Source organism: Heterodontus francisci, chromosome 3 (assembly GCF_036365525.1).
Source record: "Heterodontus francisci isolate sHetFra1 chromosome 3, sHetFra1.hap1, whole genome shotgun sequence".
Classification (NCBI taxonomy): domain Eukaryota; kingdom Metazoa; phylum Chordata; class Chondrichthyes; order Heterodontiformes; family Heterodontidae; genus Heterodontus; species Heterodontus francisci.
In genome coordinates this window covers 200,802,189-200,826,469 of record NC_090373.1, presented here as the reverse complement: position 1 = coordinate 200,826,469, position 24,281 = coordinate 200,802,189, and the positions used below count along the sequence as shown (strand labels likewise).

At 44.8% G+C, this 24,281-nt stretch overlaps 1 protein-coding gene across 1 annotated transcript in view; it reads left to right on the top strand.

Moving 5' to 3' along the window:
* The window catches only part of LOC137367179 (dynein axonemal heavy chain 8-like), a 2,062,041-nt gene that overhangs the window by 1,560,105 nt on the left and 477,655 nt on the right, over positions 1-24,281 (top strand). The window contains exons 88-90 of the mRNA XM_068028615.1: positions 2,770-2,923; positions 6,223-6,387; positions 13,462-13,688. Of these exons, the coding sequence (XP_067884716.1) occupies positions 2,770-2,923; positions 6,223-6,387; positions 13,462-13,688 (546 nt within the window). The remainder of the gene's footprint in view (positions 1-2,769; positions 2,924-6,222; positions 6,388-13,461; positions 13,689-24,281) is intronic.

The following is a 24,281-nucleotide window of genomic DNA, read 5'->3' as shown; positions in this document are numbered from 1 at the left end:
GGGCCTTGATTGGCCGAAGCCGTTTTTCGCCCTCCCCCCCGCCCGCCCTACGTAAGGGTAGGTGGAGGCGGGAGGGAGTCGGGAAGGCCTCCCGAAGCCTCCTGCTTCATTTTACGCCACACCCTGCTGCCATCCAGCTCGTTGGGTTGGCATACAATTCGGGCCATGGTCTCAGCTCCCTCATCAGGAAGGAGGGGAGCATGCCAAGGAATCTCCGCGACGCTGTAATTGTGACCATCTTCAAAAAAGGCGACAAATCTGACTGCGGTAATTACAGAGGGGTATCCTGCTGTCTGCCACAGGGAAGGTCATCGCAAGAGTCCTTCTCAACTGCCTCCTCCCCGTGGCTGAAGAGCTCCGACCGGAATGTGGATTCTGTCCATCAAGAGGCAAAGTGACATGATCTTTATAGCTAGACAACTCCAATAAAAATGTAGGGAGCAGCAGCAACATTTATACATAAAATAAAAGCAAAATACTGCGGATGCTGGAAATCTGAAATAAAAACAAGAAATGCTGGAACCACTCAGCAGGTCTGGCTGCATCTGTGGAAAGAGAAGCAGAGTTAACGTTTCGGGTCAGTGACCCTTCATCGGAACTGACAAATATTAGAAAAGTTACAGGTTATAAGCAAGTGAGGTGGGGGTGGGGCAAGAGGTAACAAAGGAAGTCTAGATTGGACCAGGCCGCATAGCTGACCAAAAGGTCACGGAGCAAAGGCAAACAATATGTTAATGGTGTGTTGTAAGACAAAGCATTAGTACAAATTAGGTGTGAATACACTGAATATTGAACAGCAGCAAGTGCAAACCTGAAAAAAACAGTGAGTAAGCAAACTGAACAAACAAAGATGAAAAAAAATAAATGCAAAAAAAAGATTGTAAAAAATGTAAAAAAGAATGTGAAATGAAAGAAGAAAAAATAACTAAAAATGAAAGTAAAATGGGGGGCTGTCATGCTCTGAAATTATTGAACTCAATGTTCAGTCCGGCAGGCTGTAGTGTGCCTAATCGGTAAATGAGATGCTGTTCCTCGAGCTTGCGTTGATGTTCACTGGAACACTGCAGCAATCCCAGGACAGAGATGTGAGCATGAGAGCAGGGGGGAGTGTTGAAATGGCAAGCAACTGGAAGCTCAGGGTCCTGCTTGCGAACTGAGCGGAGATGTTCCGCAAAGCGGTCACCCAGTCTGCGCTTGGTCTCCCCAGTGTAGAGGAGACCACACTGTGAGCAGCGAATACAGTATACTACATTGAAAGAAGTACAAGTAAATCGCTGCTTCACCTGAAAGGAGTGTTTGGGGCCTGGGATAGTGAGGAGAGAGGAGGTAAATGGGCAGGTATTACACCTCCTGCGATTGCAGGGGAAGGTGCCATGGGAAGGGGACGAGGCGGTGGGGGTAATGGAGGAGTGGACCAGGGTGTCGCGGAGGGAATGATCCCTTCGGAATGCTGACAGGGGAAGGGAGGGGAAGATGCGACTGGTAGTGGCATCACGCTTTATACATGGCTTTCTTTGACCTCACAAAGACCTTCAACTCTATCAACTGGGACAGATTATGGAACGTCCACCTCAAATTTGACTACCTAGAAAAATTCTTCATCATCCTCCGCTTACTACATGACGACATGCAAACTGTAATCCTTGCCAATGGATCTGCCACTTACCTAAAACTAGTGCAAACGGGGGTCAAGGAAGGCTGTGTCATCGCACCAATGCTCTTTTCCATCTTCCTCACCACAACACTCTCCCTCATCTCCATGAAGCTCCCTGGCTGGCATGGATCTACACTACAGAACGAGTGGGAAACTATTTAACCTACATTGCCTCCAGTCCAGAACCAAGGTCACCCCAACTTCTGTCATCGAGCTGCAGTACGCTGACGATGCTTACGTGTGCGTACACATCTGAGGGACTGCCTAAGACATAAGACTATTGGAGTGACAATATGAGACTGGGTAAACCGTCAAGGAATTTCTAAGCAGCCGTGTTTAGTCCTCCTGCAGTGCAATAATTTGATCACTAAATTTTGAAGTGATGGACATTTTTGACCATGCAGTAGCTCCAATTTTGTGAGGCTCTGTTGGTTTTGTGGTCCCTCTCAAGTCGCAGGAATGGGCTCAAAGAACATGCTTGACTTATATAACCTATTTTGGAGGCGCAATATTTTCAGATAAATGTCTTGGTGCAAATAATATGGCTGCCATAATGGCAAAAGTGACCTCATTTTAGTATTTAAATAATCCCAGGCAGAGTTTCATGTCTTTGGTTGAGGCTCATTATCGGATAAGCCAGATTCCTTTTAAATGAAGTAGTTGCGTACATATTTTTTCCACACAGTAGCTCCTCTATTTGGCTGGCAGGTGACAAAGGTTTTTTTTCCCAGTTATGGACTTTCTCCTGAGCAGCCTTCTCAGGCTGTTGTCCTGCTGCCAAGGGTCACATTTCCTGTCTCCCTCCAGGTCCATTCGATTTAGTCCTTTTCTGATGGTGGAATTGTGGAGCTGGCAGCAGACTACAATGATACTGGAGACCCTATAGGACTATACTGGACTATACTTACCAATCACTGCACTTGAAGTGAGCTTTGACTCTATGCTCTGGAATTCCCTCCTTAATTCCCTCTATCTCATCACCTCAAACCCACCTCTTCAATCAAATATTTGGGCAGCTGTCCCAATTTCCCCTTCCTTGAGATCTTTTTCGATGTTCAAGGTGTGTATACATGCAAGTTGTTGCTGTTATTGTAATATGTGTCATTTTGTTTCAGAGCGTATAATGTCAGCAATCTAATGGATGACTTGAAGATATTGTACAGAACAGCTGGGGCAGACGGGAAAGGAATCACTTTCATATTCACTGATAATGAAATAAAAGAAGAGTCCTTCCTAGAGTATCTCAACAATGTACTCTCTTCTGGAGAGGTATTTAATTACTTAGCTTTTATATAACCATCACTTCTTCACACTTACTCGACATCTGTCTCCTAATTCAACATCCATCCACCACTTGAAATCGTTCCTCTCCATTTGCTGTCCTCTCCTGCTCTAGGCTGCAAGTTCAGTCATCAGTTTTTATTATCGCATCCACGAAGTAGATTTAAAAATTCTGGCTATATTATTTATACTTATATATTAAGGTATTAACAAGCTGGAATATAAAAGAGAAATTGTTCCCCTGTCCTGAATCCTGGGATCAGTCAATTTATGAAATTGTTGGCGTGTTCTGAGTGCAAATGGGGTGCTGGATTAAATGAGGACTCCGAAGTCAGGTTAGGAGGCCAGGGGGCCAGTAGAATTGCAACGGGAGATGTGGAGGGCCCATCGCCTTCCTGTCACAATGCAATAAAGTTGGAGGAATGGACAGATCGATGATGGCCTTCCCACCCAGAGGTCAATTAAGGCCCTTAAGAGGCCCACTTGCAACCATTTAAGGGCCTCTTCCTGCCATTGTTGGGATTAAACCAGAGGCAGGGGTCCTCTACCATGCTGAAAGGTCACCCAGTGAAATGAGGCGACCTCTCCGCAGGCTTGTTGTGCAGGTGGGGGGAGGGGGTCCCTCCTCCATAGGCAATCTATGGCCCATGGAGGGTCCCCACTGGCAAGCAGCTCCCTGAACCCCTCTCCCCTGCTCTCATTGTCCGCCCACCTGCCCCCCCATTGCCGGAACAAAGAACAAAAAACAGTACAACACAGGAACAGGCCATTCGGCCCTCCAAGCCTGCTCCGATCTTGATGCCTGTCTAAACTAAAACCTTCTGCACTTCTGGGGACCGTATCCCTCTATTCCCATCCTATTCATATATTTGTCAAGATGCCTCTTAAACGTCGCTATCGTACCTTCTTCCACCACCTCCCCCGGCAGTAAGTTCCAGGCACTCACCACCCTCTGTGTAAAGAACCTGCCTCGCACATCCCCTCTAAACTTTGCCCCTTGCACCTTAAACCTATGTCCCCTAGTAACTGACTCTTCCATCTGGGAAAAAGCTTCTGACTATCCACTCTGTCCATGCCACTCAGAACTTCGTAAACCTCTATCATGTCGCCCCTCCACCTCCGTCGTTCCATTGAAAACAATCCGAGTTTATCTAACCTCTCCTCATAGCTAATGCCCTCCAGACCAGGCAACATCCTGGTAAACCTCTTCTGTACTCTCTCCAAAGCCTCCACGCCCTTCTGGTAGTGTGCCGACCAGAATTGCACGCAATATTCCAAGTGTGACCTAACTAAAGTTCTGTACAGCTGCAGCATGACTTGCCAATTTTTATACTCTATGCCCCGACCGATGAAGGCAAGCATGCCATATGCCTTCTTGACTACCTTATCCACATGTGTTGCCACTTTCAGTGACCTGTGGATCTGTACGCCCAGATCTCTCTCCCTGTCAATACTCCTAGGGGTTCTGTCATTTACTGTATACTTCCCACCTGTATTAGATCTTCCAAAATGCATTACCTCACATTTGTCTGGATTAAACTCCATCTGCCATTTCTCCGCCCAAGTCTCCAACCGATCTATATCCTGCTGTATCCTCTGACAATCCTCATCACTATCCGCAACTCCACCAACCTTTGTGTCGTCTGCAAACTTACTAATCAGACCGGCTACATTTTCCTCCAAATCATTTATATATACTACAAAGAGCAAAGGTCCCAGCACTGATCCCTGCGGAACACCACTAGTCACATCCCTCCATTTAGAAAAGCACCCTTCCACTGTTACCCTCTGTCTTCTATGACTGAGCCAGTTCTGTATCCATCTTGCCGGCTCACGTCTGGTCTGGAACCTGCTGGTCTGGACCCGGTGACACCGCCTCACTTAACTTGGGTCCGCGTCTCCAGCGCTGGGCCTGGTTCCAAGTGCTTTTGTAGCACTGGCAGTGTCCACCACTTCCAGTGTCGCTGCCGATACTACTGAGATGCCAGCCCTCTGATTGGGGATTGTTAATTGGCTGGACACCGTAGAATCGAGCCAGGGAGCTCCAAATGGCCGAGGGTGGATTCTCACCATCTTTTTGGTCCAGCGCCGGCAACCCTGCCAACACAACTAAATTCTTGCTTGTTTATGCTGGAGAGGGGAGTAAAATTTGGCCAGAGGCAAAGCATTGACCTTGTTGCAGTGATTCAAATTCTGCAGTATGAAAGGGAAGTTTCACTCAAAGGTCAAGCTTTACAACAGAGGCTGAGGACTTTAAGCAAGGGCTGCTATGTGAAGTCCACAGAAAATTTTACTTTGAGTTGCTTCTGAACCAGAACTTTGGCAGATGAAATTCAATGTAGAAAGTGTGAGGACATCAGTTGGATCTGAGAAAGACAAATCAGTATGGTGAGAGCTTGAATGTGAATGTGTGCCAGGTGTGACTTAGTTGGCAACACTCTCACTTCTGAGTCAAAGGTTGTGGTTTCAAGTCCCACTCCAAGCCTTGAACACAAAAAAATCAAGGTTGCCACTGCAGTGAAACTGAGGAAGTGCTTCACTGTTGAAGGTGCCGTCTTTCAGATTAGACATTAAACCGAGGCCTTGTCTGCCCTTTCAGATGGACATAAAAGATCCCATGGCACTATTTCGAAGAAAAACAGGAGATTTAGCCCCAATGCCCCTTCTTGCGCTAATTGACTGCCATGTTCCCTACATTAGACCAGTGACTACACGCCAAAGAGTGCCTCATTGGCTGTAAGGCAATTAAGTTTATACATCACAAGAAGGGATAGTTGGCAGCTGGAGGTCATGTTATGCAACCTTCCAGAAACTGCCCAACCAGAGTTGGCAACTCTCTCTCCAAAAAAACCAACACAAACACAGTGGGATGAATGGCCTCCTTCTGTATTGTCTGTATGATTCAATGAATCCTATGCCAAACCCTTTCGTGGCAGTCTGGACATAATTCCTAGAGATGCTCAGAAATACCAGTAGGTCTCCTAAGTTGTTCAGTGATGTAACTGGGACATAAGAAACGCATCCTGAATCTAAAGCTGAAAATAGTTACTTGTCTTAAATGGTGCATTCGTTTCTGTGAGTTCAGATGCCCACTCAATCCAATTAATTCTATCGTATTTGCTATTTCAAGCATTACAATGCTTAAGTAAACCTAGCAAAATAACTAACTAACTAGAACAATAAATATTTACTAATGACAATAAGCCATCTGAAAAGATCAAAATTGAAGCCAATAACATATTTGAAATATGGTATATTTAAATTGCTGTTGTGCTTTCCTTTGATAGGTGTCAAACTTATTTGCTCAGGATGAACTTGATGAGATTACTCAATCCCTGATTGCACCAATGAAGAAAGAAGCCCCTCGTATCCCTCCCACCTTTGACAATCTATATGAATATTTTATAAAAAGAGCCAGGATAAATCTGCACGTTGTCCTCTGCTTCTCTCCGGTCAGTTCCTCAGCAGTGCTAGAAGTTCATAACCACAAAATGTTAACTCAGTATTGTTTCTAGTTTAGTTATCCATCTAATAAGAAGTTCTATGTCTGTTTGTTTTGTGATTTGTCAATGATAATCATGTGGGATTAGGAGTTACTTTTCCTTTCAACAAGAATTCCCGATAACTCTCAGGTATCTTATTCACAACGCCTAACCTCACATTGGTTTTTGTATTTGGCTTTACAGCTGAAGTTAGTGCTGCAGTCTGATCTGCTGTACTGTCGGTCAAGGCCCCTTTCTCTGCATTAACTTTGTGTACCCCAGTAAGTCACAGGAACATACGAAGATAGGAACAGGAGTAGGCCATTCAGCCCCTCGAGCCTGTCCCGCCATTCAATGAGATCATGGCTGATCTGCGGCCTAACTCCATTTACCTGCCTTTGGCCCATATCCCTTAATATCTTTGCTTCACAAAAATCTATCTCAGATTAAAAATTAACAACTGTTCCAACTTCAACTGCTGTTTATGGGCGAGAGTTCCAAACCTCGACGACCCTTTGCGTGTGGGAGACAGTTCCAAACCTCGACGACCCTTTGCGTGAAGAAGTGCTTCCTAACATCTCTCCTGAACGGTCTGGCCCTAATTTTTAGACTATGACCCCTAGTTTTAGAATCTCCAACCAGTGGAAATAGTTTATCTTTATCTAACCTGTCTTTTCCTGTTAATATCTTGAAGACTTCAATCAGATCACCCCTTAACCTTCTAAATTCGAACGAAAACAAGCCTAATTTGTATAATCTGTCCTTGTAACTGAACCCCTGTAGTCCAGGTATCATTCTCATAAACCTACGTTGCACTCCTTCCAAGGCCAATATATCCTTCCTAAGGTGAGGTGCTCAGAACTGCTCACAGTGCTCCAAGTGGGGTCGAACCAGGGTTTTGTAAAGCTGCAGCATAACCTCTGTGTCTTTATACTTCAATCCTTTGGATATGAAGGCTAGTATTCCAATAGCCTTTTTGATTATTTTCTGCACTTGCTCGTGGCATTTTAAAGATCTATGCACCTGAACCCCCAAGTCTCTTTGGACATCCACTGTACTTAACCTCTTCCCATTTAGAAAGTACCCTGCTCTATCCTTTTTTAGTCCAAAATGGATAACCTCACATTTGCCCGCATTGAAATCCATCTGCTACAGTTTTGCCCACTCACCTAGTCTGTCAATATCTCCTTGCAATTTTATGCTATCATCTCGACTGTCCACAATGCTGCCTAACTTTGTATCATCAGCAAATTTGGATATATGATTTACTATGCCATCATCCAAGTCGTTAATGAATAATGTGAATAATTGAGGCTCCAACACAGATCCCTGTGGGACACCACCAGTCCCAGAGACCCAGGGTATTGTTCTGGGGACATGGGGTCAAATCCCACCACAGCAGAAAGTGGAATTTGAATTCAATTAATAAATCTGGAATTAAAAGCTAGTCTAATGATGGCCATGAAACCATTGTCGATTGTTGTAAAAACCCATCTGGTTCCCTAATGTCCTTTAGGGAAGGATATTTGCTGTCCTTACCTGGTCTGGTCTACATGTAACTCCAGACCCACAGCAATGTGGTTGACTCTTACATGCCCTCTGAAATAGCCTAGCAAGCCACTCAGTTGTATCTAACCGTTACGAAGTCAATAAAAAGGAATGAAACCGGACGGACCACCACGCATCGACCTCGGCACCGGAAACGACAACGGCAAACCCAGCCCTGTCGACCCTGCAAAGTCCTCCTTTCTAACATGTGGGGGCTTCTGCCAAAGTTGGGAGAGCTGTCCCACAGACTAGTCAAGCAACAGCCTGACAGTCATACTCACAGAATCATACATTACAGACAATGTCCCAGACACTGCCATCACCATTCCCGGGTATGTACTGTCCCAGCGGCAGGACAAACCCACCAGAGGTGGTGGCACAGTGGTATACAGGAGGGAAGGTGTTGCCCTGGGAGTACTCAACATAGACTCTGGACCCCATGAAGTCTCATGGTATCAGATCAAACATGGGCAAGGAAACCTCCTGCTGATTACCACCTACTGCCCTCCCTCAGCTGATGAGTCAATACTCCTCCATGTTGAACACCACTTGGAGAAAGCACTGAGGGTGGCGAGGGCACAAAATGTACTCTGGGTGTGGGACTTCAATGTCCATCACCAATAGTGGCTCGGTAGCACCACTACTGACCGAGCTGGCCGTGTCCTAAAGGACATTGCTGCTTGACTGGGTCTGCGGCAGTTGGTGAGGGAACCAACAAGAGGGGAAAACATACTTGACCTCGTCCTCACCAGTCTGCCTGCAGCAGATGCATCTGTCCATGACAGTATTGGTAGGAGTGACCACCGCACAGTCCTTGTGGAGACGAAGTCCCGCCTTCACATTGAGGATACCCTCCATCATGTTGTTTGGCACTACCACCGTGCTAAATGGGATAGATTTCGAATAGATCTAGCAATGCAAAACTGGGCATCCATGAGGTGCTGTGGGCCATCAGCAGCAGCAGAATTGTACTCAACCACAATCTGTAACCTCATGGCCTGGCATATCCCCCACTCTACCATTACCATCAAGCCAGGAGACCAACCCTGGTTCAATGAAGAGTGCAGGAGGGCATGCCAGGAGCAGCACCAGGCATACCTCAAAATGAGGTGTCAACCTGGTGAAGCTACAACACAGGACTATCTGCGTGCCAAATTGTGTAAACAGCATGTGATAGACAGAGCTAAGTGATCCCATAACCAACGGATCAGATCTAAGCTCTCCCACATCCAGCTGTGAATGGTGGTGGACAATTAAACAACTAACTGGAGGAGGTGGCTCTACAAATATCCCCATCCTCAATGATGGGGAAGCCCAGCACATCAGTGCGAAAGATAAGGCTGAAGCATCTGCAACAATCTTCAGCCAGAAGTGCCGAATTGATGATCCATCTCTGCCTCCTCCTGAAGTCCCCAGCATCACAGATGCCAAACTTCAGCCAATTCGATTCACTCCGCGAGATATCAAGTAACGACTGCAGGCACTGGATACTGCAAAAGCTATGGGCCCTGACAATATTCCGGCAATGGTACTGAAGACCTGTGCTCCAGAACTTGCCGCGCCCCTAGCCAAGCTGTTCCAGTACAGCTACAACACTGGCATCTCCCCTGCAATGTGGAAAATTGCCCAGGTACGTCTTGTACACAAAAAGCAGGACAAGTCCAACCTGGCCAATTTCCACCCCATCAGCCCTCTCTCAATCATCAGTAAAGTGATGGAAGGTGTCATCAGCAGTGCCATCAAGCGACACTTGCTTCGCAATAACCTGCTCAGTGACTCTCAGTTTGGGTTCCGCCAGGGCCACTCAGCTCCTGACCCCATTACAGCCTTGGTTCAAACATGGACAAAAGAGCTGAACTCAAATGGTGAGGTGAGAGTCACTATGCTTGACATCAAGGCAGCATTTGACCAAGTATGGCATCAAGAAGTTCTCGCAAAAATGGAGTCAATGGGAATGAGGGGGAAAACCCTCCGCTGGCTGGAGTCATACCGAGCACAAAGGAATATGGTTGTGGTTTTTGGAGGCCAATCATCTCAGCCCAAGATATTGCTGCAGGAGTTCGTCAGGTTAGTGTCCTCTGCCCAACCATCTTCAGCTGCTTCATCAATGACCTTCCTTCAATCATAAGGTCAGAAGTGGGAATGTTCGCTGATGATTGCACAATGTTCAGCACCATTCGTGACTCCTCAGATACTGAAGCAGTCCGTGTAGAAATGCAGCAAGACCTGGGCAATATCCAGGCTTGGGCTGGGTTACTTGACAAGTAACATTCACGCCATTCAAGTGCCAGGCAATGACCATCTCCAACAAGGGTGAATCTAACCATCTCCCCTTGACATTCAATGGCATTACCATCGCTGAATCCCCCACTATCAACATCCTACCATTGGCCATTGACCAGAAACTGAACTGGAGTAGCCATATAAATACCGTGGCTACAAGAGCAGGTCAGAGGCTAGGAATCCTGAGGCGAGTAACTCACCTCCTGACTCCCCAAAGCCTGTCCACCATCTTCAAGGCACAAGTCAGGAGTGTGATGGAATACTCTCCACTTGCCTGGATGGGTGCAGCTCCAACAACACTCAAGAAGCTCGACACCATCCAGAACAAAGCATCCCGCTTGATTGGCACCCCATCTGCAAACATTCACTCCCTCCACCACCGATGCACAGTGGCAGCAGTGTGTACCATATACAAGATGCACTGCAGCAATGCACCAAGGCTCCTTAGACAGCACCTTCCAAACCCACGACCTCCACCAACTAGAAGGACAAGGGCAGCAAATACATGGGAACACCACTACCTGCAAGTTCCCCTCCAAGTCATACACTATCCTGACTTGGAACTATATCACCGTTCCTTCACTGTCGCTGGGTCAAAATCCTGGAAATCCCTTCCTAACAGCACTGTGGGTATACCTACCCCAAATGGACTGCAGCAGTTCAAGAAGGCAGCTCACTACCACCTTCTCAAGGGCAATTAGGGATGGGCAATAAATGCTGGCCTGGCCAGCGATGCCCACATCCCATGAATGATTAAAAAATAAACCTGCCAATCAGAGTACTTACCCATTATCCCCACTCTCTGTCACCTACCACTCAACCATCTTCCTAACCCTGTCAATAATTTGCCCTCAACTCCATGGGCTTTTACCTTAGTTAACAGTCTCTTATGTGGGACTTTATCAAATGCCTTCTGGAAGTCCATATAAATAACATCCATAGACATTCCCCAGTCCACTACCTTAGTCACCTCTTCAGAAAATTCAAGGAGATTTGTCAGGCATAACCTTCCCGTCATGAATCCATGCTGGCTGTCCCTGATTAACTGTAATTTTTCTCGGTGTTCAGTCACCCTATCCTTGATTATATAATTTGCCACACTTGGCAAATTCCCAAGTTAAGCATTCAGTCTTGCAGCACTCAGTCAAGCAGAACTTCGTGCTACATACTTTGTGCATGAGCAAAACTTCCTGCTGTCATACCAGCTGGAATTCCAGAGACCTGAGACCAGCCCGACTGACTGCTACTTAACTAACTGCAGCTGTCATTAGCAAGCAGCTTGTTTACCACTGACTAAGACTGAAAGAAACTACAATTTAATGTTCAAGTTAAGTTAAATGCTAAATGCAAACTTGAGTCGATTTTAGAAAGAGATCAACCCTTGAAATTCCCACACTTACCAAATTCCTGAGTTCAGCATTCTGTCACACAGCACTCAGTCAAACAGAACTTCTGTTTCTGAACCTCTTCTGTTTTCCATTTATGCAACTGAGTTGGCCAGAGGCATGAGAAGAATGATATTGAAATTTGCTATAGATACCAAATTACTGGTTATGGCAAATTGTGAGGAATAATGCAGGAAATTTAAGGAGGACATAAACTAGATCTGGGTGAGCAGATATATTGTATTTAAAGGTGGTAGTACAGGTGGACAAGATTATAGAAAATGCACATGGCAAGCACAAGTAAATCAGAGTGTTTTGGGCCTTGGAAGGGAGGAGCTAAAAGGGCATCTCCTGCGCTTGCTTGGGATCATTCCATGGGAAGGGGAGGGGGTGATGGGTGGGGGTAGTTGATGAGTGGAACAGGAAGTCGTGGAGGAAGCAGTTCCTTCAGAATGCTGAAAGAGGAAGGGAGGGGAAGATGTGTTTAGTAGTGCCTTCACACTGGAGGTGGTGGAAAATGGTATAGGAGGATCCGTTAAATGTGGGGACAGCTGGGGTGAAAGCTGAGGACAAGGGGAACCATATCATAGTTCCTGGACAGTGTAAGGGGTGAGAGCAGAAGTGTGGGAAATGGAACATTCCATAAAAATCTGAGTGTTGCAGTGGAAGTTCAGACTGATGTCATGCAAGATCAGACTGCTGCTGTCATGGATATGGATATCAGTATTCAAAGGGACTTGCGGAGTGTCACAGCAGTCCAATAACCTGTCCTCCAACAGATTATTAGGATTGCTGAGGCTCAGAAGGGTGGCAGTGGCTCCATGGAACAGGGGCCTGCTGTCCTTTCTCAGGGTGACAGCAGCTGGGAATGATATTTACCACCTATCAGTTCAAGCCTGAATGTTGCACACAGGTCTTTCTGCATAAGGGCGTGGACTGCTCGTTATCTGCGGAATGTGCTGAACATTGTGCAATCATCTGCGAACATCCCCACTTCTGACGTTATGATGGAGGGAAGGTCATTGATGAAGCAGCTGAAGATGGTTGGGCCTAGGACACTAACCTGACGAACTCCTGCAGCAATATCTTGGGCTGAGATGATTGGCCTCCAAATACCACAACCATTTTCCTTTGCGCTAAGTATGACTCCAACCAGTGGAGAGTTTTCCTCCTGATTCCCATTGACTCTAGTATTGCTAGGGCTCCTTGATGCCACAATTGGTCAAATGCTGTTTTGATATCAAGGGGAGTCACTCTCATCTCACCTCTTGAGTTCAGCTCTTTTGTCCATGGTTGGACAAGACTGTAATGCAGTCTGGAGCTGAGTGGCCCTGGCAGAACCCAAACTGGGCATCAGTGAGCAGGCTATTGCTCATCATTTGCCTTTTGTTAGCACTGTCAATGACAGTTACCATCACTTTGCTGATCATTGAGAGTAGACTGATTGGATGGCATTTTTCCTGCTTTTTGTGTTAAACCTGTAAAGCCTCATTAAAATATTTAAATTGCCAACCTAACTCCTGGGAGAGGTTTGGTTGGCCATCTCTTGTCCTACCTTGGGGTAGGGTTTTGAGATTTTTTTTAAATGTAATATGTGATCTGACCCTTACACGTTTTTGGGGCTTAAAATTCAATCTGTTAACTTTTTTTTCTCCACAGCTGCTGCCTAACCTGTTGAGTATTTCCAGTATTTTTTGTTTATATTTCAGATAGCCAGCATGCACAGTAGTTTGCCTTTTGTATGATAGTAGGGTGACTAGTTTATGAAAAAATACAGAGTTTTGTATGCATATTTCTTAGCCAACTGTTCCTTTTGTTTTGGTGGTAGGTTGGTGAAAAGTTTCGATCACGTGCACTGAAGTTCCCTGGCCTCATCTCAGGTTGCACCATGGATTGGTTCAGTTGCTGGCCCAGGGAGGCATTGGTTGCTGTCTCTAGCTATTTCCTTTCTGGTTTTTACATTGCTTGCTCAGACGAGGTCAAAAACCAACTGGTGGCAACAATGGGTGTCTTTCATGACAGGGTCCATCAAACATGCGAGGACTATTTTCAGAGGTATGTTATGATTAGGGTACATATATATTTATTGATGACATTTAAAAGCAGTTGATAACAAGTCTGGTCAACCTGATTGATCTGGCAGTTTCTATTTTGACAAATGAAGAAATCTAACGATGGTTTACAAATATTTTCTGTGCGCTAGCCCATTGAAATCCTCAGCTGAGTCCTCTGCAGCAGAACTTGTGTGCGATCCTCACCCTCTGGCAAGTTGGCAGCTCCAATCCCCTTTCTCTGTGCCCTGGCTGGAGCTATGCTATCTCACCACACGTAGATTCTGCCTCTAAATTACCCTCCTATGTACAGTGTTAGTATCTGAGCTGGTGGCTGAAAGAATGAGAGCGATAGACTGCGTTTTCTATTATTTTGTGGGTACACCTTTAAGAGATACGGATACAAGATCATGTTAGTTATGTAACAGATATGAGGTAACACAGAATCACAGAATTGTTACAGCGCAGAAGGAGGCCATTCAGCCCATCATGTCTGTACCAGCTATCCTAATGAGCATTTCAGCTAGTGCCTCTCCCCCACCTTCTCCCCGTAACCCTGCACATTCTTTCTTTTCATATAACATCTAATTCCCTTTTGAATGCTTCAGTTGAACCTGCCTCCACCACATTCTCAGGCAGTGCACTCCAGACCTTAACCACTCGCTGTGTGAAAAAGCTTTTCCTCTTGTCGCTTTTGGTTCTTTTACCAATTGCTATAAATCTGTGCACTCTTGTTCTCAATCCTTTCACAGGTGGGAACAGTTTCTCCCTATCTACTCTGTCCAGACCCCTCATAATTTTGGATACCTCTGTCAAATCTCCTCTCAGCCTTCTCTTCTCCAAGGAAAACACTGCGATCTGTCGGCAAACAGTGGAGCGTTGATAGTCAAGACACATAAGGAAGGAAATTCCTTTGTTGTTGTTTCAGGAGGACTGATCACTATTGCTATTTTTTGAAGCAAAATCGCCTTCAATTTTTCTTTGTGCCAAATCCACCCTATGTCAACAGGGCTAAACATAAAACAGGCAAATTCAGCAATGGTGCCACAACCTCCAAGCCTGTCCATTAGTGGTGTTGCAACTACTTATTTTCCATTGCAGAAGACAGCACCCCACCATACGACCATACGAATTAGGAGCAGAAATAGGCCATTTGGCCCCTCGAGCCTGCTCTGCTATTCAATGAGATCATAGCTGATCTGTTTCTGTCTCGAATTCCACACTCCCATCTATCCCCAATGATCTTTGATTCCCTTGCCAAACAAGAATCTATCTACCTCCACCTAGACTGTTAAGAAGTGGTACTGTAAGTCTTTCTGTTATTTTCTTCTGTAGGTGCAACAACACAGAGTCATTGCAATCATGGCAACACCTTTCCCTTCCATTAATTGGAAAGCATCTGACTTGCTTTGAGAGTTTCTTCTTTTCAAGCAGAGAGTCAAGATTTGTTTTGATGACTTAGCCATTACTGATCTACAGACACAAGCAATAAAGATACACATAGCTATTGGCAATGAAGGTCTATATCGTCTCAACACATCTAGTCTTAATGATGAAGAGCAGAAGGATCCCACAAAGATTTGCTCTACTCCAATTACGCCTCAAGCTCGATTTTTCAGTACACACTGCCTCAAATTTATGTCTTTCAGACAACAGCCTAGCGAATCCATAGACCAGTTTTTCTGTCGTTGTCATGCCAAAGGCCAAGAATGTGATTTTACTGACACCAAACTGGCAGATCACATCATTGAGTTTGTGATTGCCTCCACATGATGGAACTCTACCAAATATTACATGGTTGACACCTCATTGAAGGATGGTCGCAGATTTGAGTCCATCATCGCGGGTCAACAAAGCCTTCAATCTTTATGTGTTACAAGACCATCAGTGCATTGAAGAAGGTTTCCAACTCCAAGTCACCATGCACAAGATGCGGGCTTTTACATTCATCTATAGCCTGTTCAGCAATTTGATCCATATGCAAAGCATGCGGTGTCAGGGGCCACTGGAAGCAGCAAGGCTACAAAGCCAGGACAGATATTGCGGGCAAGAGTCATGAACACAAACGAACCGCAGGACAGCTCCATGCCCTAACAAGCTTCGCAATTCTCCATCACAACATAACCAAATCATCCACAAAGTTTTGGATGACATTAACACTACTGATCCTGAAGATCAGGGTATAAGCACAAATGAGCAAGCAGAACAGACATTCCATATCGCCAATGCTTCCAAGCACATTGATTCAATTACTCTGCCAGAAGTATGTGTGTAGTATCAGTGCCTGAAAGAGTTAATGTTTGAGACAGTGAGAGTAACCCCTCCTGCTGTAGTGATGATGTATCTATGTCACTTGGGAATTAGACTTGGAAGAATCCAGAAGAAAATAAGTCTCTCCCACTTTATCCCGGGGCTTGCTCAAAAGGCGATGCCACTAAGAGTTCTCCTGAAGAAGGACACCCCCTTGTGCTGGCACGAAGACTATCAATACGTCTTTGACCAACTGAAGACATCACTGAGAGTGTTTCAGTATTGCAGTTCCTTGAGCCCGCAGAGATCACCACGCTGAAGATAGATGCCTCACAGAAGGGCTTGGGTGCCTACTTCACAAGGGGTGATTGGTCACCTTTGCGTCCAAAGCCTTGTCGCAAGCCTAAGCCAACTATTCAAATATTGAGAGGGATACTCTGGCCCTTGTTTTCAGCATCACACATTTCCATACGTACCTTTTTGGCCTTGTGGTGGAAAATGACCACAAGCCTTTAAAGATGTTCTGGCGTCAGCCACTGATGAGTGCACCCCCACGTCTCCAGCAACTGCTGGTAAAGATACAAGGCTATGACTGTGAACAAGCCAGGCAAACTGAACACCCCCAACATACTGAGCTGGCTGCCCAAGTCGGCAAACGCTGAAGACTGGAATGCCAAGTCGACTTTGTCGACATCTAGTTAGAGGATGTGAAGCCCATCAACCTAGTCCACATCGCACAGTGGAAGTGTGACCAGCTGAGAACAGAAACAGTGGCAGACCCCACCTTCCAGGAATTCTGGAAGACCATTGTGCAAGGCTGGCTGGAATCCATTCAGCATGTTGCCGAGTCCATTGGATCATCTGGGCCTTCAGGGACGAACTGGGCATCGTGCATGGTGTCATCTTCAAGGGCAGACCAGTCCTGGTCACTGCTATGTGCGGATATCTTCCAGCAACTTCACCAGTCGCACATGGGCATTGAACACACCAGGTGATTGGTCAGGGACACTGTCTATTTGCCAGGGCTTCACGATGACATTGTGTCCATTGTCCAAACCTGTCCAGTGTGTCAGGCTGAGCAGCCAAGCCAGTGTGGAGAGCTCCTCATCTCCCATGAGGTTGCTGTGACCCACCGATTGCCACCGATCTCGTCCATGTTCGCAACACCAACTACCTTGTTCTTGCGGATTACTTCTCCAAATATGAGCTCATCCACCGCCAACACAACACATCGAGCTCCACAGTTGCCAGCACTCTCAGTGTTATTTTCAGTTTGTTTGGAGCACCAGAGGAGGTGATCTCCAGTAATGGTCCTCATTATCCCGGCGGGCAATTCCGTGACATGTGCCAGAATTGGGGTATTACACACCTATATCATCACCCCACTACTCACGTTCCAATGGCCTTGTGGAATGTATGATCTGCACTGTCAAGTCATTAATTCTGAAGTGCCAGCAGACATGTCAGGATCTACATATTGCCGTGCTATTCTGCTGTGGTCTACCCTTCCATCCCCTGCTGAAACCATGTTCGGGTGTCAGGTTCATACAGACCTTCCTGGTTTTCACCAATCTGTATGTCCTGAAGTTAGAGATGTTCTTCTAGAACAAGGAAAGAAAATGAAAAAAATACATGGCAATCATGCTGGGAGTGAACTTCCCAAATTACATACGAACACACGAATTAGGGGCAGGAGAAGGCCACTCGGCCCCTCGAGCGAGCTCCGCCATTCAATAAGTTCATGGCTGAACTGATTACTCCACATTTCCATCTACCCCCGATAACCTTCCACCCCCTTGCTTATCAAGAATCCATCTACCTCTGCCTTAAAAATATTCAAAGATTCTGCTTCCACTGCCTTTTGAGGAAGAGAATTCCATAGACTTACGACCCTCTGAGAGAAAAAAATTCTCCTCATCTCTGTCTTAAATGGGCAACCCCTTATTTTTAAACAGTAACCCCTAGTTCGAGATTCTCCCACAAGGGGAAACATCCTTTCCACATCCACCCTGTCAAGACCCCTCAGGATCTTATATGTTTCAATCAAGTCGCCTCTCACTCTTCCAAAATCAAGTGGATATAAGCCTTGCCTTTCCAATCTTTCCTCGTAAGACAGCCCGCCCATTCCAGTCTAGTAAACCTTCTCTGTACTGCCTCCAACGCATTTACATCCTTCCTTAAATAAGTTGACCAGTGCTGTACACAGTACTCCAGATGTGGTCTCACCAATGCCCTGTATAACCGAAGCATAATTTCCCTACTTTTGTAGTCAATTCCCCTCACAATAAACAATAACATTCTATTAGCTTTCCTAATTACGTGCTCTATCTGCATGCTAACCTTCTGCGATTCATGCACTAGGACACCCAGATCCCTCTGCAACTTCTCACCATTTAGATAATAATAAAAGCTTCTTTTTTATTCTTCCTGCCAAAGTGGACAATTTCACACTTTCCCACATTATACTCCATTTGCCAGATCTTTGCCCACTCACTTAACCTATCTAAATCCCTTTATAGCCTCCTTATGTCCTCTTCACAAACTACTTTCCTACCTATCTTTGTGCATACCTTCGGTCCCTTCATCCAAGTCATTTATATAAATTGTAAAAGTTGAGGCCTCAGCACAGATGCCTGTGGCACACCACTCGTTACATCTTTTCAACCAGAAAATGACTCATTTATGCCCTTCTCTGTTCCCTGTTAGCTAACCAATCTTCTATCCATGCCAATATGTTACCCCCTGCGCTATGAGCTTTTATTTTCTGCAACAACCTTTGATGTGGCACCTTAACAAATACCTTCTGGAAATCTAAGTACAATGCATCCACCAGTTCCCCTTTATCCACAGCACATGTAAATCCCTCAAAGAACTCCAATAAATTGGTTAAACATGATTTCTCTTTTACAAAACCATTTTGACTCTGCCTGATTACCTTGAATTTCTCTAAATGTGCTGCTATAATAATAGCTTCTAACATTTTCCTTAAGACAGATGTTAAGCTAAGTGGCCTGTAGTTTCCTGCTTTCTGTCTCCCTCCCTTTTTGAATAAAGGAGTTACATTCGCTATTTTCCAATCTAATGGAACCTTCCCCGAATCTAGGGAATTTTGGAAAATTAAAACTAATACGTCAACTATCTCACTAGCCACTTCTTTTAACACCCTCGGATGAAGTCCATCAGGACCCGGGGACTTATCAGCCCGCACCTCCAACAATTTGTTCAGTACCATTTCCCTGGTGATTGTAATTTTTTTGAATTCCTCCCTCCCTTCCATTTCCTGACTTACATCTAATACTGGGATGTTACTTTTATCCTCAATAGTGAAGACCGAAGCAAAAGTGAAAGGGGAAAAGTTTAGGGGGGATATGCGTGGAAAGTTCTTTACGCAGAGGGTGGTGGGCACCTGGAACGCATTGCCAGCGGAGGTGGTAGATGCGGGCACGATGGAGTCTTTTAAGATGTATCTAGACAGATACATGAATGGGCAGGAAGAAAAGAGATACAGAAGCTTAGAAAATAGGCGACATGTTTAGAGAGAGGATCTGGATCGGCGCAGGCTTGGAGGGCCGAAGGGCCTGTTCCTGTGCTGTAATTATCTTTGTTCTTTGTTCTTTGTTCTCAAAATATCTGTTCAATTCATCTGTCTTCTTCTTTGGCCTCCTTGTCTCGAGAGACAATGGGTAAGCGCCTGGAGGTGGTCAGTGGTTTGTGCAGCAGTGCCTGGAGTGGCTATAAAGGCCAATTCTAGAATGACAGACTCTTCCACAGGTGCTGCAGATAAAATTGGTTGTCGGGACTGTTACACAGTTGGCTCTCTCCTTGCGCTTCTGTCTTTTTTCCTGCCAACTGCTAAGTCTCTTTGACTCGCCACGCTTTAGCCCCGCCTTTATGGTTGCCTGCCAGCTCTGGCGATCGCTGGCAACTGACTGCCACGACTTGTGATCAATGTCACAGGACTTCATGTCACGTTTGCTGACGTCTTTAAAGTGGAGCCATGGACGGCCGGTGGGTCTGGTATCAGTGACGAGCTCGCTGTACAATGTGTCCTTGGGGATCCTGCCATCTTCCATGCGGCTCACATGGCCAAGCCATCTCAGGCGCTGCTGGCTTAGTAGGGTGTATATGCTGGGGATGTTGACCGCCTCAAGGACCTCTGTGTTGGAGATACGGTCCTGCCACCTGATGCCAAGGATTTTCCAGAGGCAGCGAAGTTGGAATGAATTGAGACGTCGCTCTTGGCTGACGTACGTTGTCCAGGCCTTGCTGCCGTAGAGCAAGGTACTGAGGACACAGGCTTGATACACTTGGACTTTTGTGTTCTGTGTCAGTGCGCCATTTTCCCACACTCTCTTGGCCAGTCTGGACATAGCATAGACAGAATTCATCTGTCATCTCCTTATTATCCATTATTAATTCCCCAAACTCACTTTTTATAGGACCAATGCTCACTTTGTTAACTGTTTTCTTTTTTAAATATCTATAGAAACTCTTAGTATCTGTGTTTATATTTCTAGCTAGTTTTCTCTCATACTCTAATTTTACCTTCCTTATCAATCTTTTAGTCCTTCTTTGCTGTTTTTTTATATTCTGTCCAATCTTCTGACCTATTGTTAGCAAGTCGCCATCCAAAATCCTATCACAGTGTCCAAAGTCAGACCTGAACCACGTTCTCACGAAGTAAGTACACCTACTGGCAATACACTGGTCAAATCAGAGCTGTTCATTATCCCAGGTCCATGAAAGACTCCATTGCAACTCGTACAAGATCGGAGACTAGATAGAAACATAGAAAATAGGATAAAGTCTACATATTCTTCTTCTATGACGTCCAATTCGCAAACATCTTTTCCAGCATCTGAGAACTGCTACCCTACTTCAAAATCTGGAAGAGTTATCAAACCACCCATTACATTTTTGCAATTGATGTTTTAACAATTTTTTATTGCCTTTTTGTATTATCTCCTGATACTTTTCTGTGCATTTATATAGTTAACTTCTACTTGCCTAAAGGATATGTTTAAATTTGTAAATACCTTCCTCTTCTTTTTCTTTTGGAAAAAGGGAGATGTTGTGTCTGTACACTTTAAGAGGTGTGACTACAAGACCATGTTAGTCATGTGAGAACGATGAGGTAATACACTATTTGATTCTGAGTGTTAGTCAGTCTTGAAAATACACCTGTACAGTTACCATCTCCATGTGTAACTGCTGTCTCAGTAATCAATAAAGAACCCACAATATATTATATTACTGATCCCACCTTGAGTGATCAGTTTTTGTGTAGACGATACAAACACAGAGGTTCAAAGAACACACAACAATCATTACTCTGTTCTTTCTCTTCTACATCTTGATCCTGCATCACTGCCTGGCCAGGTGGCAGTTCCTGGGTATATGTAAGATCGCACATTGTAGATCTGCCATTGTAAATCTCTGGAAGAAACACACGGCACTATCTCCTGTATTGCTGCTGCAAACTGAAACCTTATTATCGATTCCCTCTAGTGACACATTGTGCATGCTATACCAAGCATGCATGGTGGCCTCAAATGAACAATACACTACATATCAAATGAACAATACACTAAATCCCTCCCCTTCTTCAATAGTTTGCTTACATTGTTCTGTTTAGACATAAATTCAGTTTGCTTTAAGTATGGTGAACATTTCCACTCATGAGTGTGACATCAGGTGTTGTCTCATTTAACTCATGTGCTTCATCTGAAGTGTCAATGTTTGGATGGACACAACGCTTGCGGATGGTGCAGCAACACTTTGCAGAATGACGCATTTTGTGCAAACCACGATTAGCAGTGATCAGTGATCCTGTTGTGTTGGACACAACAAATGGCTGGATGTCATATGGGGTTGTTTGTTTTTCAACATAACTACCACATTTTACAAACACTTTGTCTCCTGGCTTTAGCGGTGTAGTTCTGAATTTCGTAATTCAGCGTATGTGCTGATCATTAGCTTTGCTGGGTAGCTCAGGAAGACGTATGTGCTTAGGATGTGAGAAGATGAGCATAGCTGGAGGCTTTCCAGTGATTGAGTGAGGAGTCGCTCTGTAATTGCAAAGAAAATTATACAACTCCTGCTTCCACGACTTGCTTTCAGCAATAGCTGTACAGATCGCTTTAGTTGCCAGTTGTCTCAATCATGTGCAATATTGATCAACTGTCTCATTTGCTTCTTGCTTGGTTTGTCGGAAAATAATTGTTTTGTATATTGCATTCTTCTTGGGTGTGAAGTAAATTGTTAATTCAATTTTTGCTGAGTCATAGTCGTCTTGCACAGGCATAAGTGTCTCAACAATATTTTCCAATTCTTTACTCCATAGTGGAGAAATAAGACCCTTTTTCTCTTATCATCGATGATTCCAAAACCCACCATTGCATCCTTGAATCATCACAGCCACTTCTGACAACGAGGGAACACAGGTGAGGGCTCAGAGTGCACATCAAAATGTGATAGATTGGGCATAGCTGTTGCCATCTTGATCATCAGTGCAGTGATAGTATGTGATCAAGGATCCAGGGTAGCGTTCCGCAGATACAATCACACAGAGGCCGTCAAAAGTAATAATGGTAGGTGGAAGAAACAAATGCACATTTTGTGGGGTGCTACAATTCTGCAATAAGTTCTTATCAAAGGTTTAGCTACCCTTGCATTGATATATGAGCAGAATATCCTGTATTTACTGCACAAAGATACAAGGCCTGCTGTGCACAAACCCCAACATTGTCCATATTTGACAATCTGCATTACCTGGAGTTCACGACTGAAAGAAAAGCGTATTATACCTGGTTATAAAGTAAATGCAGATTCTGACCTTGTAGCCATTGTAAGATCTCACATTGTCGATCTGTTATTGTAAATTTCTGGAAGAAACACACGGCACTACCTTCTGGAGTGCTGCTGTAAGCTGAACCATTATTATCAACTCCCTGTTGTGGCACATTGCGCATGCTGCACCAAGCACATTTCAGTGGCCTCAAATGAACAATACAGTACATATCAATGTACAACAAATGAACAATATACTGCATTATCTGAAAGGAGAATGGCACAAGAGTAGGTTTGAGGTGAGGGGGAGGGTGGCAAAGCAAGAGGTTCATGCTTAGACCATATAAAGCTTGTAAATTAGAAGAGATTGTGGATGAGGAGGATGTGGGATGTGAGAAAGATTAGGCATGATTATACTGTCACCATCGATGCTTCCAGTTGTTTACAGTTGTATGCCACCTGGTCTTGCAAGAGATAGGAAAATGTGTCAGTGAGAATCATGCAATCTGTTTGGGTGATATGCCTGACATGGTTAAATAGCTAGTGTAATGTGTTTGTATAATATACTAATAATGTCATGATGTAATGACTCGATGATGTCATGATATAAATAAACACTTCCTTGATCTGGCCATGCTTCTCCATCTTATCTGTCAGTGCCACCCAAATATATCACAGGAAATGACAGCGAGGGTGGCATCAAAGTCTGTCAATGTAGGCAGCAAACAGCAGCAGAAACTGCAGTGAACAAGTTTAGCCAACTTCTGATGACCTACCTGCTCAGATGGTGGATATTTTGGCTGGTGTGAAGCTTGAACCTCAGGCTGTCTCCTCAGTTGACTGGGATGCTGCAGGGTCCCAGTACACATCAGTTTCAAAGTGGTCATTTGGGTAAGAGAATATTTTCAACCACCGACTGGAATGATTTTAGCTATCAGTGTTATGGAAAACCGCAATAAAGTGTTTACTGAGTTACTATGAATTTGCAAACAGAACAATATGGCTGCGCCCATGGGATACATTGGAAGGCAGGGAATGTATGAGAGGGCTCGAGAACCATTCAGTTTGCTTATTGATGGAATGGACATGTTTTTCAGAGCAACATTTTTGAACTCAAAGGTGATGGTGAGGAAGTCAAGACTCAGAATAAGGCAATTCTTGAGTGCAAGAAAACAATTTTGCTAACAGAAATTGTCCTGGAAGTGTATGGCATACTAAAAAACCTTCTTGCTCCCAACAAGGCAATTTTTTTTCAAATTTGTTCTGGGGATATGGGCATCGCTGGCTAAGCCAGCATTTATTGCCCATCCCTAATTGCCCTTGAGAAATTGGTGATGAGCCGCCTTCTTGAATCACTGCAGTCCATGTGGTGCAGGTACACTCAAAGTGTTCCTAGGAAGGGAGTTCCAGGATTTTAACCCAGCAACAGTGAAGGAATGGCAATATAGGTCCAAGTCAGGATGGTGTGTGACTTGGAGGGCAATTGCAGTTGGTGTTGTGCCTAATAGGTACCTACTCATAAAGAATCCACGGAAGCTGATTGGTGAAAGGTATATCA